General features: G+C 39.1%; 1 protein-coding gene across 6 annotated transcripts in view; it reads right to left on the bottom strand.

Moving 5' to 3' along the window:
• The window catches only part of LOC130410588 (band 4.1-like protein 1), a 97,162-nt gene that overhangs the window by 40,872 nt on the left and 40,097 nt on the right, over nucleotides 1–16,193 (bottom strand). For all 6 annotated transcript variants that reach the window (XM_056735342.1, XM_056735339.1, XM_056735340.1 and 3 more), the window contains exons 2-4: nucleotides 13,322–13,422; nucleotides 11,476–11,637; nucleotides 7,930–8,034 (exon numbers count right to left, since the gene is read on the bottom strand). In XM_056735342.1, coding sequence (XP_056591320.1) covers nucleotides 7,930–8,034; nucleotides 11,476–11,637; nucleotides 13,322–13,402 — 348 coding nt within the window. In that variant the 5' untranslated portion in view covers nucleotides 13,403–13,422. The remainder of the gene's footprint in view (nucleotides 1–7,929; nucleotides 8,035–11,475; nucleotides 11,638–13,321; nucleotides 13,423–16,193) is intronic.

The following is a 16,193-nucleotide window of genomic DNA, read 5'->3' as shown; positions in this document are numbered from 1 at the left end:
TCTTTGTAAAAGAGCCCCGCAGAGAACAGTGTTTCCAGGGCACCCTTGCCATAATTTGTGAGCAGTTCTATTATACAACGATAAGGATGTGTACTTGAACTCTGTGATATGAGACGATCCCCTAGCGACACATCAACTTGTGAAAATATTGTTGCTCCTGGATAGTTAATAAGCCCCACGGGAGCTCCGTCTGCAATATCTGTGCCATCAGGATTTGTGATTTTGAGGCGTAAAAACAACATTGTGTTGTTCAGATCCACGTAGTCCTCACCAGTTCCCGCAATAAAAAATTCCAAAGGTGTTGAGTCCGATATAGCAGATAAAGGGGGAACTTCAATATATGTATTTTTCTCAATAGCGGTTTGAGTCAGCGGTACTGTAAACAGGTCCAGTTCGGTTTTTAAACACTCTTCTGACATGCTGTGTAGTAATGCCATGATCTAAAATATTGTTTTAACAGATTTCTTTGCTCTTTTTGCAGCAGCACCCCTTGTTGTAGCCTTGCGCTTACGTTTGACAACTGATGTTTTCTTAGGCTGTCGTTTTCTTTTCTTCTGCGTATGACCACTCCTCCGGGTCCCTGGAGGTCTAGTCATTCTTTTGCGAGTCATTACCATCAACCCCGAACCATCTTGACTGTTGTTGTTGTTATTAAAAGAGTGCGATAACGTATTGCTAACAACATCGCTTAGTATGTTTTTTGCTGCTGATTTGAGATGCGGCTTTGCTATGTTAAATCCACGTCTTAGCAGGGGTACCGCCATACGTAACAGACCACGAAAAAGTCCACCCAGACCGGCTCCATACATGACCCCTCCCCCGGCATAGCCAGGGATGCCATTGCCTGCCTGATTCTGGTAATATGCCACGTAACGCATGGGGTCTACATTGTGATTGTTGTAGTACACCATTCTCCAAGTTTATTTTCCTAAAAAACGTAGTGTTTTACGGGTCTAAAGTGTAATTTAGCGCAGACCTTTCCGTAACTGAAACGTACGTCTTGATTTTGATCGTCTTTTACTTGTATGCTTATCTCGGTGATGGTAGATTTATTAATCGACACGTAATGAGGTCGGTCGTATCTAACACAGCAAGCCTTGTTACTCTCACCTTCAATATGTACACACCTTAATAGGGGGACATGATAATCGCCAACTGATTGATATTCTATTATATCGGTGTATATATACATTGTATAGAAACCACCATTTATGTCTGCTTGATGTGGTGCATACGTAACAGTCTGGTCTCCGGTTTCTATAGCAACCCCATGGTTTAATCCTAAAATAATAGACAGCTTTCCGTAAAATGTCAATGAAGTATTCGGAGGCCCCTTCAGAAACACTTTATTTTTAACATGGTCGAATCCAATACTCACACCCGCTGGCAGGTGTGTATTGATCTCCCTGATCAAGAAAACAACGTCGTCATAATATCCATACTTTATTCTGCAAAGTTTGTTTGATATCTTTGGATCTCTGTTGATGAAAATCTCAATTTCTTTGTCTTTAGAGGGGTTGTCACTATACAATGTCCTGGTCCCCCTATGGTCCAGAATGAAAGCAGCGTCGTCCTCATTAAAGGTGTACCACGACGTAGGATATTCAAATTCTATCAATCCTACTTCCCATTCTCCTTTTAGGTTTATAGCTCTCGCTAAGAGGGTTGTAAAATTAGATATTTTATTCTCCGGATAAACAGATGAAGATGCATTGCAGGGGAGTGTAACATAAAAGCCAGCCTCAGCCATGGCAGGTTTTACACAAATGTATACATTCTAGACAGGTGACTCTGTCTTATGGTGTCTGTACATCCCCCAATTCTTTTTGATCAATCCATGAGGCAAATTTTGCAGGCCACCCGAGCCATTGTACCAGCAATAATGTCTTTTTACCTCTCTTCTTCTTGTCTAAAATTTTTTCCACTTTAAATTTCCTGTTTTTACCTACAAGAATTTTTTGTATTTCTTTTTCATAAAAAGCACCCTCAATAACATCTCCATCGTAATCACTCAATCTGTAGACAGGCGGCTCTCTTGGTATACATGTGGTTATGGTGAAAAACTCTTGCGTGTAGTTTTCCTCATAGCCTTTGGTAAATGGACCTCTTACTTTAGAAATTCTCACAATATCGCCGACTTTATACTTAAATGAGGGTTTGACACGGGTAGATCCACTATCGCCATATAGATTTTGTAGCACCACAGATTCATTTTCTTTGTTTACATCAATCGGCCTCATCTTGATACTCCTATGATAGGAGGCGTTGTACCCCTGCGTTATGTCTTGAAGTATGTCAATATAGCGTTTTGAATTTGTCGCTGTTAAATACCTCCACATCCTACCTTTTAAGGTTCTGTTAAACCGCTCAATAACACATGACTTTAATTCAGAGGCTGTTGCGAAATGTGTAATGTTATACTTTTTTGTGAGTTTTTGAAAGTGTTTGTTAAAGAACTCCTTCCCCCTATCGGTCTGTAACCTAACTGGAATTCGTTCTTGCAGTATGGATTCAAAGGCTCTAGCAACTTCTACACCAGTTTTGTTTTTTAACACACGAGTCCAAGCATATTTACTAAAAAGATCTATGCATGTCAACAGAAAGTGGTTGTTGTCATTTTCTTTTGCATATGCCGCCATGTCCACTAGATCAGCCTGGAACTGCATGTCGATACCGTAGACAAAAACCCTATTCCTTTTGTATTTTAGAGGAGCAGTTTTGTGCAGTGTGTAAGTGTCCTGCTCGGAAAGCCATTCTGATACCTCTTTATCAGTTAAACGAACACCCGTTTCTTTAAAAACAGCATCTTTTAAACGTTTTTTACCACCTAAAGAACCGGGGTTTGAAGGTGTGTAATAAATGTTTTTCATTTGTTCTTCAGACATATTGCCACACCAGTATCAGCAAAAGAATAACAGAGATAGTTTTAGTGTTGATGGTTTTTATTTGAAAACAGTAAAAGAAGATACATCATACGTCATCCAGACTGTGTAGGAAATTTATACACACCACAATGTTTTTCTCAAGAATGTAATCAACAAGTGATTCAATAATCTCACACACATCAGTCTGATCATTTCTTGATTTTGTAATTACACATAAATCAGTTACATACGTACACATACATAATACGTCTATAATTCTAATAGAATTTCCAAATTCAGTCATCAAATCAAAGATTTTTCTGATAGTTACAGCAATTGTTTCACCCGCATTAATGCATATATGCATCAATTCAGTCCACTCATTTGACACACTTCGTACAACAGACATTAGATTCTTAAGTTTTGTAAATCGTTTAACATCAACACCACATCTGTTTACAACAATAACAGATGAACCAGCACCGTCATCAACAATCTTACACAATAAGTTGGTCATTTCACATCTTAAACGGCGTTTAAGTAGACATTTAGCCATCCCCGTTGCATAGCATGAATTCCCCATAACGATGTTAGTCTCTGTCAATTTGGACAAAACCTTTCCAACTGTCCACAGCGTCATAGACAATCTTTTCACTGTTGGTATCCACAAGTTTTTCTCTGACTTGGTGAAGCTTTTCCAAAATGTAGGCCTCGTCACGCAGTTCGTGCAAAATTGTGTCAACTGACCCCTGAATCCTCAGGGGATGGATCCTTAAACCACAATGAGCAAGCGCTTGAGCTATGATATGTTTAAGCTCTGGTTTAATCATACCACGTGACAGCTCCTCAAAGTTAGTGTCAAAAAAATAGGCATCAGGTTCAAACAGACAGCTGTGTCTAATTTGGCTAGGATGGTCGACTTCGCAACCGATGCAAAGTTCTTTCATCTTTTTGTTGATAAGATGTTCCAGAAGTACCACGACAGTTGCCTTTATAATCTTGAATCCATCAGCTCGAATACATCCATCTGTGTCGTCGATACCCGCAAAAGCTGCCGCTCCTGCTAATGCACCAGCGTTGCCGTACGGTGTCGTGATGAAAGTCAGGTTGTGATACCCCAGATCCGTACAAAATTTATCCAACCAACTGTTGTCAGCTGGCAAATCGTTGTCCATTGGTGTTGCATTGTCGTCAGGCAATGGGAGAGCAGCAGTCCAGGGGTTGACGGCATGAATGGTGGTTGACAGAGTTTCTTGAGACATGTTAGCCGTTTGTAGCGAGTGAACCAAACTGGAACCCTATTAATGGCTGTAGTAAGTGGGTGGGGTTAAGAGGCGGTCCTTAGAGTTAGCGACACACCTCTCTGGTTGGAACAATTTAACTTTAACGGAAGTGTATCGTTCATAGTGATCACACCATTTAAACATTTTATCAATGCATGAGAAAATGTTGTCAAGCATACGGAGATCTTTCCACTGAAACAAAAATATCAAGTCATAATGCATGTGATGCTCAGACTGTGTAATCGGATAGACATATTCACGTAGTTTTGTCTTGTTGTTGCATCGAAAAATATAGACACTGTCATCCGGTAGCTTTTTACTATGATCGCCGACCACTCGATACCTTGTTTCAGGAATAACACCATCCCACTCAGCGGTGTACAAAGGTTCGTCGCCGCAGTCGTTCAAATCTCTCCAAACAAAATTAAAAAATATAGACCAGTCTTTGGCAGGAAAAATCAGACAGGGGTCCTGTGATGTGAAATCATCTCCAATATCACCTGTATAGAGCTCAACGCAGCGCGATTTCTTGTCAAATAGATACCGACCCACGCGATTGCCTGACATAGAAAAATCACGCTTTACAAAATCATAGTCTTCATGGAGAAAGTTTGTCAGACTAACTCTCTGTCTTTTCTTAGGTGCATAAGTAAGCTTTTCATCCATTTCCACAGATCCTCTTGTCGGCGAAATATACATAACCCTTCGGACTGTCTTAGGAGCCTTTGGAACAGCCATTGTACCAGTAGAGTGGGGACTTTAAAAAATACAACTTTTCTCAACATTGTTTAAATACCCTAGTATGATCAGGGGGTGGTAGGTGAAACAACTAGATCTGGAAAATATCAACATCAGTGCTTGTTATCCTTAACTCTTTATTGCCCTCATTCACAGGAGTTCAATGTTTGGTCAATGACATCCTGTGAAGGGGGGGGTGTGTGACAGCGAGGTCTGGACATTACAAACATCTTTTATGATCATCAACAAAGGTCATAAATGTACACACGTTGCACGATCAAAGGGGGTCATAATCATAAAACACAGCAGGGGGCCATAAATTAGGGGGTCAAACGAGGTCATAATCATAAAAACACAGCAGGGGGCCATAAATTTGGGTAATAAATCACAATTTTTGACACACGGTGTATCATATTTACTACTCACAGTCTCTATGGTGTAAAGACTGGAAGCTATAAATAGATGGAAGAAGAAAAATTCTAAAAAGTCCAATCCCAAATCAGTATGAGAATGAAGTTGTTTCTGAAGTATAGAATAGTGTTCTTGATTCCTAAGAAACACATACTACCAAAATGTATACCTTGAAGGCACTGTAAGTTACTTTGGACTTTTGGAAAAGCAACTGCGTTAATGGAGGATTGTAATTGCATAAATGTAAAAATATTTTTGATCAAGTCAATGGAACATACTCAGGTTTTCTACAAACAAGCTTAAATGGAGTCTGTAAGTTAATTGCATATATTTTCTGTGAAAAGTATGTTTTCCAATCCATACCGAAATATCTTATAGTCTCGCCGACACCAGAAAGACAGCACAAAACTGCACCCGTTAGCTCACGTCAGTAAATTCACCCCCGGCTACAGTACCAGACAGCACAATAGGAAGCTGTTCAGAAAGGCAAGTCCCAGCCAATGGCATAATTACTAAAAATTGCCTCTCTCTCCACAACAATTACCCTGCCTCCTGTGGGTCTCACATCCAACACAGGAACAATAGCATTGTTTCCCTGTGAACTGAAGAATTGTGCAATATTTTGGTGACTGGCAGGAGGGCCTGTTTGTACCATGCTGCTTCAAGAGACTATGGGCCCTTTCTTACACCCGGGGCAATCCAACGCGACACAAGTGTATTTTACTAGTTTCAGTCCAATGCAGTTTTCACGTCCTGCATAACGTTGTTTGAATAGTAAATGCATCTGCGCCCATTTGTGCACCCATTGGCGTGCTGGTTCAGGTGCATTGTTGGCACGAAGCTATTTTGAGGAAACTGAAATCACCATTGACCAACTGAAACCCGGGGCTGGGTGCATAAACTACTTAGACTAGTCATACAAGTTAGTCATCCCAAGACTGGTCATAACTTCCTAAATTCAGTTACATAAAAAGATTGAGACTGATTGGTCTTAAATACTCGCAAGTCAGTGAAAGCCTGTGGCCCAGTGGTTAGAGCATGTCGCTAGCAACTCCAGAATCATGGGTTCAATCCTAGAGGTTTGCACATAGTCAGAAACGCAATGTAAATAGCTTTGGAGAAAAGCATAGTTGTTAAGACTAGGCTTGTTAAGACTAGGCTTGATTGCTGCAACTCACTTTTTTGTAAGTTCGATTAAGAGTTTGCAATATATACAAAACTCTACTGATCGTGTATTGGATTACACGCACTATGGGAGGAAGGTCTTTTTATTGTATGGCTCCATGGCTTTGAAGACTCACTGCCATCTTCAATCACAATCTCTCCATCTCTTGATTGGTTAAAGAAACTACTTAAGGCTTATCTTTTTAAGCTATAATTCTTGTTTAAAGGTTTTATGAATGTGATTTACCTTTTATGATTGAACTTTTGTCTTTGCGATTGCAATAGTGTTTTATTCTTTTGTTTATCGCTATGTTTTAAATTGCTGTTTTACAAGTGCCTTGAGTGTAAAAATGGCGCATTATAAAAACATATTTATTTATTTATTTAACTTAGCGGCTAAGTTTATGCAACTGGCCCCTAGTCTAAAGTCAATGACGCAATATGTTTTTGGTAATTTAAAGAGCATGTTAGTAATATGTGCCTATAGGCGGGTCAACAGCGCTCGTATATTCTGCTTATTAGACACCGAGGGACGCACATCAGCACACAAACATGGCACATGTAAAAAATAAATGGACTACAATGTAAAAAAAAATATTGTGTGCATAAAAATAAAAAATCTGGCTTGTCCTGTAGATGGTCTGCTCGATTTAACCTTGTGCATGAGCAGATGTCTTTCCTCTCTGGAGAAGAATTCCGCAGTGTAAACATTGGATCCGCCATGGAGCGATCACAACTGGCGCTTGAAGGGAATGGGAGATGAGACTTTGGTTGGTTTACTGCATGTTGGCACGTAGGCTTGCTTTTGCAGCAAATGAAGCAGGCATGTCATAAGTTCCGGTGAGGAACGCGGCATTTTTCATTTTGTTCCAATAGGATGGTGCCTCCTCTACCCGGGAGCTTTCGTAACTGTGGTTTACTGCACGTTTTTTTTTAAATATCCCTTAGGAATTCATATTACTCAGAGGAAATTCATATTATTTCATTGCTCGTGAGACTTTTTTAGAGAAATTAGTTTGTTATGTTTTTTTAGGTTTCTGTGTGTCATTAAGATGTTTCTCCTAAAAAGTCTAAAGCAATTAAAATGAGTACAAATGAGTCGATTGATTGCTCAGAGTAAGAGCATAAATCCAGTATTGTAATGTGGATAACATAGTTCCGATAATTGGGTTTTTGATGAGAATTGTTTAAGTTCGTATCGACTTGCTGTCTTCTGATTTTGATGTTTTGTCACAATTTAAGACATTGCTGAGATCTCCTCAAGGAGATGAAAGATTGCCAGGGTCTTTTTCTCGGAACATAAAACTGGAAAGCAGGAAATTTAATTTGGTTTTATTGCTGTCTAGGAGAAAAAAAATGAAATATGAAAAACTACAAAGCGCTCCGTCGAGAATGTTCTCTTCTATGGTTTGTAGTATTGGACTGTGTCTGAGAAGTATTGATAGAAATCATCAGAATGACTCTCTGACCTTCTGGCTGTCAGAATCACTGAAGGTCAAGCCGAAATAGTCCTTCTCCAGCAAGTTTAGATGTTCACACATCACGTCCAGGAGATGCTGCCCTTTACACAGTTTCTGCAAAACACAAGCAAAACAGATCATGAGCACATTAACATACAGACAAATCATGCAGCTTTTAACACGAGAACCTGGTTTAATACTAAACGTGCACTAAAAACTATATGGCATCTTTTTCTGACCACATTTTAATGTCAAATATGCAATTTACATTGGACAGACACTTATGCATTCCAGGAATACATTGCTATGGAAGATTTCCATTTGTATGTCAATTTCTAGAGGTGTTAAAACTATTAATCCAAGTAATCTCATGATATGCAGTGCTTTTACAGAGAACAGCTCCTAAATACATTATTCTCCGGTCACAATCATTGAGAAGACCTGACAAAAAGACCTGACCTCATTCCATCTCAAGGAAGTCTCTCAATGGTCTACAATCCCCATCAATGCATTTAATCTTTCTGAGGGAGACTGTCTGTGATTTTTTGAGTTGTTAAATCGTATACATACAGATGGACATCCATAAGGGGCCGTTTATGACGCCATGTGAAGTTAATAAGATCTGTTCTAATCTGCTGTACTCCAGCTGTCTTTATACGCAAGACTCCTCACTCATTCTGCACCGTCTGCTCTCGCTACATGTGATTTCATTCTTTTTCTACTACATTAATGCCAGAAAATTATACTTGAAATTAAACAAATTAGAGAATAAAGACTTTTTAGACTACAAACGAATGTGTCCAGTATGCAAAAGTAGCCTCATGTAGAATTTCTAAGCCGCTACACTCTTAAAAAATTACGGGCTTTCAAAGGTTCTTCGCTGCCATAGAAGTACCGTTCGGTTCCATAAAGAACCTTCAACATCTGAGGAACCTTTCTGTTTTACAAAAGGTTCTTTCTGGCGAAAAAAAAATCCTCAGATGATATTAAAGTAAGAAAGAGATTGTTCTTTGTGGAGCAAAAAGGGTTATATGGCATCGCTGTGAAGCACCTTTTAAGCACCTTTACCTTTAAGAGTGTATGCAGAACACAACCAGAGAAATGTACATTCACTAAAGACATTTCTTGAGAGATTCCACGACTTCGTACATTTCCAGACTTGAAAATGAAATCATAAACCTCTCTAATATTTAAATTTTCCGGAACCATTGTGGAACCATTCCCATTAACAGGTTTTCTAAGAAAACAAAATAGTCCTTATATCACATGAAAATATATATAGCCTTCTTTATGCAATGACCTGGAGCTCACAGAGCATCTTTACAGTGACATCATGTTTAATCAGAGCAGTTTTTAGATGCAGACCCACTCGTGACGCTCCCCGGGGGAGAGTGGGATCACAGAGTACGGACTGTCACTTCGACTCGCACATCGTGTGCCCAACAGCCACAGCTGCTGCTGATGTTACCACCGCTTCCAGGCAACCCGTTTCCCTGGCAACGGCAAGGCAGCTGTTACCACAGCAACAGATGGAGGGTGCTCCCTCTTGGATCTTTGTTGTTTGGGGGCATTGTTTGGAGAAGTTCTCCTCTTTTTGCCTCATTAAGAGACGAGTGGTTTGCTCAAATGCAGATGATTCGTTTACCACCATGGACAGGGTTGACGCTTCTGCGTATTCACCGAATACAAGCACATTGCTTAAAGGTTAGCAGCTTCTACATCTGAAACTTCAAAGTGCCATACAATATTTAGGACTCAGTAGGAAATCAAACAGCATAACACATCGTTTCCCAACTCATCTCTTATGGTTAACCCATTCGTGCACGCATCCGAAACGTCCCATTGACTATTACTACTGTGTTTACTCCTGCTGTTAATAACAACATCACAGGCAAAAGAAAAAAACTGTGAAAATATATATTCCTCCCATTCACTATGTCGAGAAAGAGCTAATTAACCGCTGCCTTTTTTCTACATCTGATGCAAAGGCTGACACAAAGCACCACCTCTCCTTTCAAAAACCTGTTATTACTCACCGAGCTGACGGGGCCGTGGTTTACATCTATCCCTGTTATTATGAGCAAAACACGGTCAAGCCCTTTAAAACGGATTGGACGGATGTCAACGATATAATGCAAGACGTACCGGATGAATCATACGGTTCGTTTGCTACCGTGATTAGATAAGCCGAGAGAACAAAGTCAATGAAGCACATTTAATCTATATAGAAATAAAACTGAAGCCGTTGTGATCCATACAATATGATACGGTGAGTAATAATCCATTAACACACATGAAAAATGTAGAAATAAAGGATTTTTACTTCATGTCTGTTTAACAACCATATTTACATTGCTGGTATAAGAGCAGTGAAGTAAATGAGCAATTAATGGGTTAAAGGAGACACACAAACACTCCCACACACATAAACAGTCTTTCACAATAACCAATCACGCTGTTCTATTTTCCCCTTGACTGAGCAAAGCTGGCAATATGCAGTAAAAATAGATTTTCAAATCTCTTCCGCCAGTCTCTGGATAGGAGGAAAACAAGCCCCCGTGACCTTGCAGGAATCTCTGTTTGTCATCTGGGAGATCTGACCACGCCGAAGCCATCTGAGATTAGGTTTGTTGTATTATCATTACGTTTATCGTGCTTTTTCACTCAGTGGCAATAGAAAGGAATATTTTCCCCCGTCGGCGGCGACAGCTCAAAGCACTCATGGTATCTGTGGTATCTAAAAGAGTGCAAAAGAGTATGCATTGGGATGGGATAAAAGCTCCATATTCAGCCTTGCAAAATAGCCGATGTACTTCCGTTGCCTTTATCTCCCAAGCATTCAGTGGATGGTGAGGACACACATACTTTGAAGAGCTAAAACCACATTGCAATTACGTGGATACTTGTCAGAAATCCTGACAGAGATAGAGATAGTTCAGCTGAACGGTCTTTGCTGTGATGTGCCCAGTGTTATATAAGTCTACTACCATAGTAAATAATGTGATATCCAATGTGCGATATGATACTCCATTTAATTTGTAGAATATATAAATATGTATAAATTTACTTAATTTTTTTATTATATAACCAACATTCTTTCTGGGAAAGCATTACAACTTCTGAAAGCCAACAGCCATGTTTTACTCTTTTAGTTCTAAAAACAAATCTGAAAGTGTCTTATTAACAAACTTATAGATATATCAACCTGTGAACAATAATATTAAAGGTCAAGTGTATGAAATTAAGCAGCATCTAGTGGTGAGGTTGCAAATTATAACCAACGGCTTACTCCACCCCTCCCTGTTGAAGCATTACAGAGTCTCTCACAGGGCTAAGATGTCGTCACATTTTCACAAACCATCTCTTATTGTCTTTTACTGTGTAAAATTTTCACAGACCAGTAACTCCATGTTAGGTTTCAGAGATGAGTATTGCAAACCTAAAATGTTGACTATACTTATATTATGCTGACTGTATAACTCAGTCTACCATATCACTTGAGAAGTATTAACAAAAAGACAGATAACAAGATTATGTACTCAATTGTGATCTTACCTCAATGCTATCTTCATAATCCGAGCTGTCCATAAGAGTGACTTTGAAGGGGAAAGTCTTGGAGCGTTTGGAGCCTTTCTGAGGAGATCTAGGGCTCTTGCCCGGCGTCGTCCTTTCCGATGTGTCTTCTGTGTCTTTGTGATCATCATGAGCCTTATTTTCCTGCAATCAGATTGGATGATGTCTCATTACATCATTTCTCGTTTACAGAAAATAGAACTTTAATATAAACACCTCGGTAATGACTTTGGTTAAGTCCTCACTAAATTACTCATGAGAAGTTAACTATCTAGAATAATCAATTGCAAAAGTCTAAGGGCTCTATTTTAAGGATCTAAGCACATGGTCTAAAGCGCACGGTGCAAGTGTCTGAATCCACTTTTGCTAGTTTAAGAATGGGAAAAACGGTCAGCGCGCCAAGCGCATGGTCTTAACGGGTTGCCTCTATTCTCTTGATGAGTCATGGTTGTGTTTTGGGCAAAACGTGCAGTAAACCAATCAGAGTCTCATCTCCTTTTAATAGACAGTTGTTATCTCGCCATGGCGGATTCGCTATTTTAATGGCGGAATTAGCAAGAACAAAGACTGAGCGTATCTGCTCATGCGCAGGGTAAATGCATGCGAGCAGACCATCTACAGGACAAGCCATATTTTTTATCTTTATGTACACAATAATAATCTTTTTCAATGTAGTTCATTTATTTTTAATACTTCGGCATGTTTGTTTGTTGCTGTGCATCCATCTGTGTGTAATAAGCAGAGTGTACGTGCGCCTTGCACCCGCCTACAGGCCGTTTACTTACGCGTCCTTTAAATTACCAAAAACAAATTTTCTTCAAATAGCAAAGCGTCAACAATGCCCCTGAACACACCAATATTTTAGACCAGCACGACCATGGGTGTACAAATAGTGGAAAAGTGATTTGCTATTTCAACAATGCGGCGCAGGCTGGGAAAATGAGAACTACGTCGGGCTGAAACTAGCAAAAACACTTGCGCTGCGCCTAGCGCCCGGCGTATGATGGGGCCCCCTGTGTCATTATGTCACCCCATAATGGGCCCTATCATACACTCGGAGCAATGCGGCACTAGGAGCGACGCAAGTTTAATTTTCACATCCTGGATTTGGAAATATAAGTGCACTTGTGGTTTAGACCATGCTCTTGAATCGTTAAAATAGGGCGCAATGTCTGTGCCTTACTGACTATGATTCAGAGGCACGGATTTTTTAAACTTACTAATTAAAATCATGCTAATCAAAGAAGAGTGGTGACAAGAGAAATATGACCATCGGACCATCCCAGCTCAGACCACTACATCCCCAACCAAGAGCAAAGACGGACTATTTGTCTTATTAATGCTGAAGTTACAATATTTGGTATTAAATGCTAAACTAAAATCACATGTCAGCAGTTTGAGTGCAGCTATGACACGTCAGAGGGGATCTGGCCCTCCCGGTTGAGCCTGGTTTCTCCAGAGGTTTTTTCTCCATTAATCAATCATTGGAGTTTGGGTTCCTCGCCACAGCAGGGCAGTGTTGGCCTGCTCACCGGGAGACTGCATTCATTCATTTATTTATTTAATTAGAAATTAGATATCATTTATTAGAATGAACTTACTCGTTGTATAAATACTATGCACTGTGCTGTGTTTTAACTTTTCTGTTTTTCCTGTTTGCCCCTGTAAAGCTGCTTTGAAACAATACACATTGTGAAAAGCGCTATATAAATAAACTTTAATTGAATTATGGTACTTCCTGGAAAATAGCATTTACTTTTAAATAAATGGACAGATTTTGAAAATAAAATGCAATTAAATGTAAAGTTTCCATTTAAAACCAAAATACCTGTTTGGCCATTTTTCCATCTGAAGCTGACTGTTGCATATTGACTGTGGCCCCCGCCTCAGGACCCGTCTCTGTCCTCATAATAACCTCTCTTCAAATTACTGGAAAAAAAGAGAAAAGAATAGGTCAACTTTACAGTTTCACCATGACATTCTTTTGTAAAGCCAAACAAAGCAAAAACTCAAGTACAGTAAGGCGCTTTTAGCAGGAGATCCATTTTAAGTCACTTCCACTAATTTGAAAAGGACCATGGAGCAGAAGAGAGAAAAATCTCTCAAATCAAGCAATTGAGCCAATTGTTCAATCAATACCAGCTTAATTTGTTATTGCACAATCGGAAAGAAAGATATTAAGAGGTCCATCAAACTAGAGTTAAGCCTCATAATGCTATGGACCTATATGAGCTTTTCTCAAAACATGTTCCATAATGGATTAATAAATGTCATGCTTTGGTTTTGTCAAGACTTCCGTCATACACCACATTGCAAGCACACTCTTTAAGCAATGAAGTAGCTGACAGAGAAATCTCCTCCGGTTATTTCTACTAAATAAAGGTCAGGTATAACTGGAAGCCTCCACAGATCTCTGTAATTCAGCCTGTCTTTTAGAGGGGACGTCAGTCGGTTTCATTGAACGTGGTTGGCTAATCCAATCACATCCCTCTAAGTGCTCTCTCAAAACAAATCATTTCAACTCAATGTGATCCAAACCAGCGATCCATGGGAAACCCACCTCAAAATAAACCAGACAAGGCATCAAAATATGACAAACAACAATTTGTACCGAAAAGCACTGACGTCATTTTCTTCCAGTTTGGAGATTTAAAGTAGATTTAAAACTACACAATAAAATTGGATTTCCAAAATTAATTTCATCATTTTACTTGAAGTTTCACTGGCTTTTAAAGCTTTTAAAGATCTCTTTGGTAATTCACCTTGACAAAACTGCAAAATTAATAAATTAATGAATAAATAAATGAACTTTGTAGCCATTGTACACATTACTCTAAATGCAAAACTCACCATCATTCATATTCTGTTCATAAAAAATAAGTGTTTGGGTTGCTACAATGAAGTATTTGGAACCTATTGGTGGATTTGTTTTTTCTGTGAGACAAATGGTGGCAACACCTGTCAACACCGGACACCGATGGGTCGCAACAAAAGACAACAGAACCTAATATAATTCAAAATTTTGTCCACACTGGACATTGCGCGATGTGTAGCGACAAATGCCTTATTCTTTGTTTTCCACAAAGAGTTCATAACAAATACCAGCACTACTATGCCATTTTTCAGGAAGCCTCCTCCAGTCCCCTAATGTATGCCCAAAAAAGTTTGGCGGGCAATCATGCTAACAATTAAACAATAGCACAGACGAAATGAAAGAACGTACCCCATTTAACTGTGTGAGCGGGTACTGCCCAGAATAAACTGCAAAGCGTATCAGACTTCATGCCCAAAGTGAAAACTGTGGCTATGTGATACTGACACTACTTGAAGAAGAGAGGAGAGGAGTCACTGGAGAGCAGAAATAAGTGAAATAAAATCTTCTGGCTCCTAGACAGCATTATATACATCAGCTCAGTTAAAATCATTTCATTACTGAGCCACGTCTTAGAATTCCTTTGTGAAAACACTTACATATAATAAACGATGCTTCAAATTTATACTCGGTAGGAGATGAGGACTATTTGTGATCATGGGAAATATTACATTTCCTTAATGACGTAACCTAACCGGTATAAAATGATGGCCAGGTGCAAGCTTCATGCTATATGCTTGTGGTGCAGGTGTACATGACAACTACACTGTAAAGAAAAATCCCATAAAAATAACAGATAAAGTACTGTCAGAATTACCAGTACATTTTCCTTTATTTCACAGACATTTCCATTAATGCTAAAATGTAATTCAATGCAGTGCAAAATGTAAAAATACAGGTAGAACAACTGTAAAATACAGTATATTGTGCCCTATTTTACTGATTTTTTAGAACTGTAGAGTTCAGATCGGTTAAATATTTACTCAAGATGAAGATTCTGCTAGCATACTAGCCCTTGCTGTGCCACAAACACATTTCATATGCTCCGAGACCTTACATTGCATGACTTGATAGATTTTTGATCAGTCAAGCGTGCAAGCATGGCCAGCCAAACAAACACACAACGCTGCCAATTTACAGCATTGTCTTTCGCAGATTGTTACTGGACCTCCTGTCTGACACACTTTAATAGCTTCAGATGAATTACCAAATTAATAAGGATTGAGAAACGGGACAGCGACCCATTCACTTTCTGCTACAGACCATTACACAACGGCTCCAGCAGGACAGGAGGTCGAAGACCCATAAAGATCTACAACCATCATACAGCATCAAACTTCAACTTCTAGCTATGGTCTTGTTCATCAACATGTGTTTCTGCTGTGTGTGTGATTTATTAACAGAGTTATACACCCTATCTGAACTGATTCATGAAAATAAATAATCTCTTACCAAGTGTACCATTGTACATTGTGCTAAAACCAAAAAGTTTTTCCTTTGACTTTTTGAAAGGTTTTGTGTGAAGACGACAAATTATCCCTGTTTACACAAATTCACAAAACAATTATAAATGCTGTATGATGCATGCCAAGCCAGTAGTTGGCGATGTCACCTTGTAAAGAAACACTACACACCTGCACACAAACACATTTCTTCTACAGGGTCAACTCTGAATTAAAAGTATTCAATTTTCATTAAAAACTTTTAAGCTGTATAGTGCATAATGTCATTCGGTAATTTTTAGGTGAACTATCCCATTATTGACCAAATAAATGCCTCTTACAGAAAAAAATAAAATTATGCAAAATCATGACCAAATTTGCACAAA

Source organism: Triplophysa dalaica, chromosome 21 (genome assembly GCF_015846415.1).
Source record: "Triplophysa dalaica isolate WHDGS20190420 chromosome 21, ASM1584641v1, whole genome shotgun sequence".
In the NCBI taxonomy this organism is placed as follows: Eukaryota; Metazoa; Chordata; class Actinopteri; order Cypriniformes; family Nemacheilidae; genus Triplophysa; species Triplophysa dalaica.
Note: the sequence above shows the minus strand (reverse complement) of the source record. Positions and strands in the feature narration are given on the sequence as shown.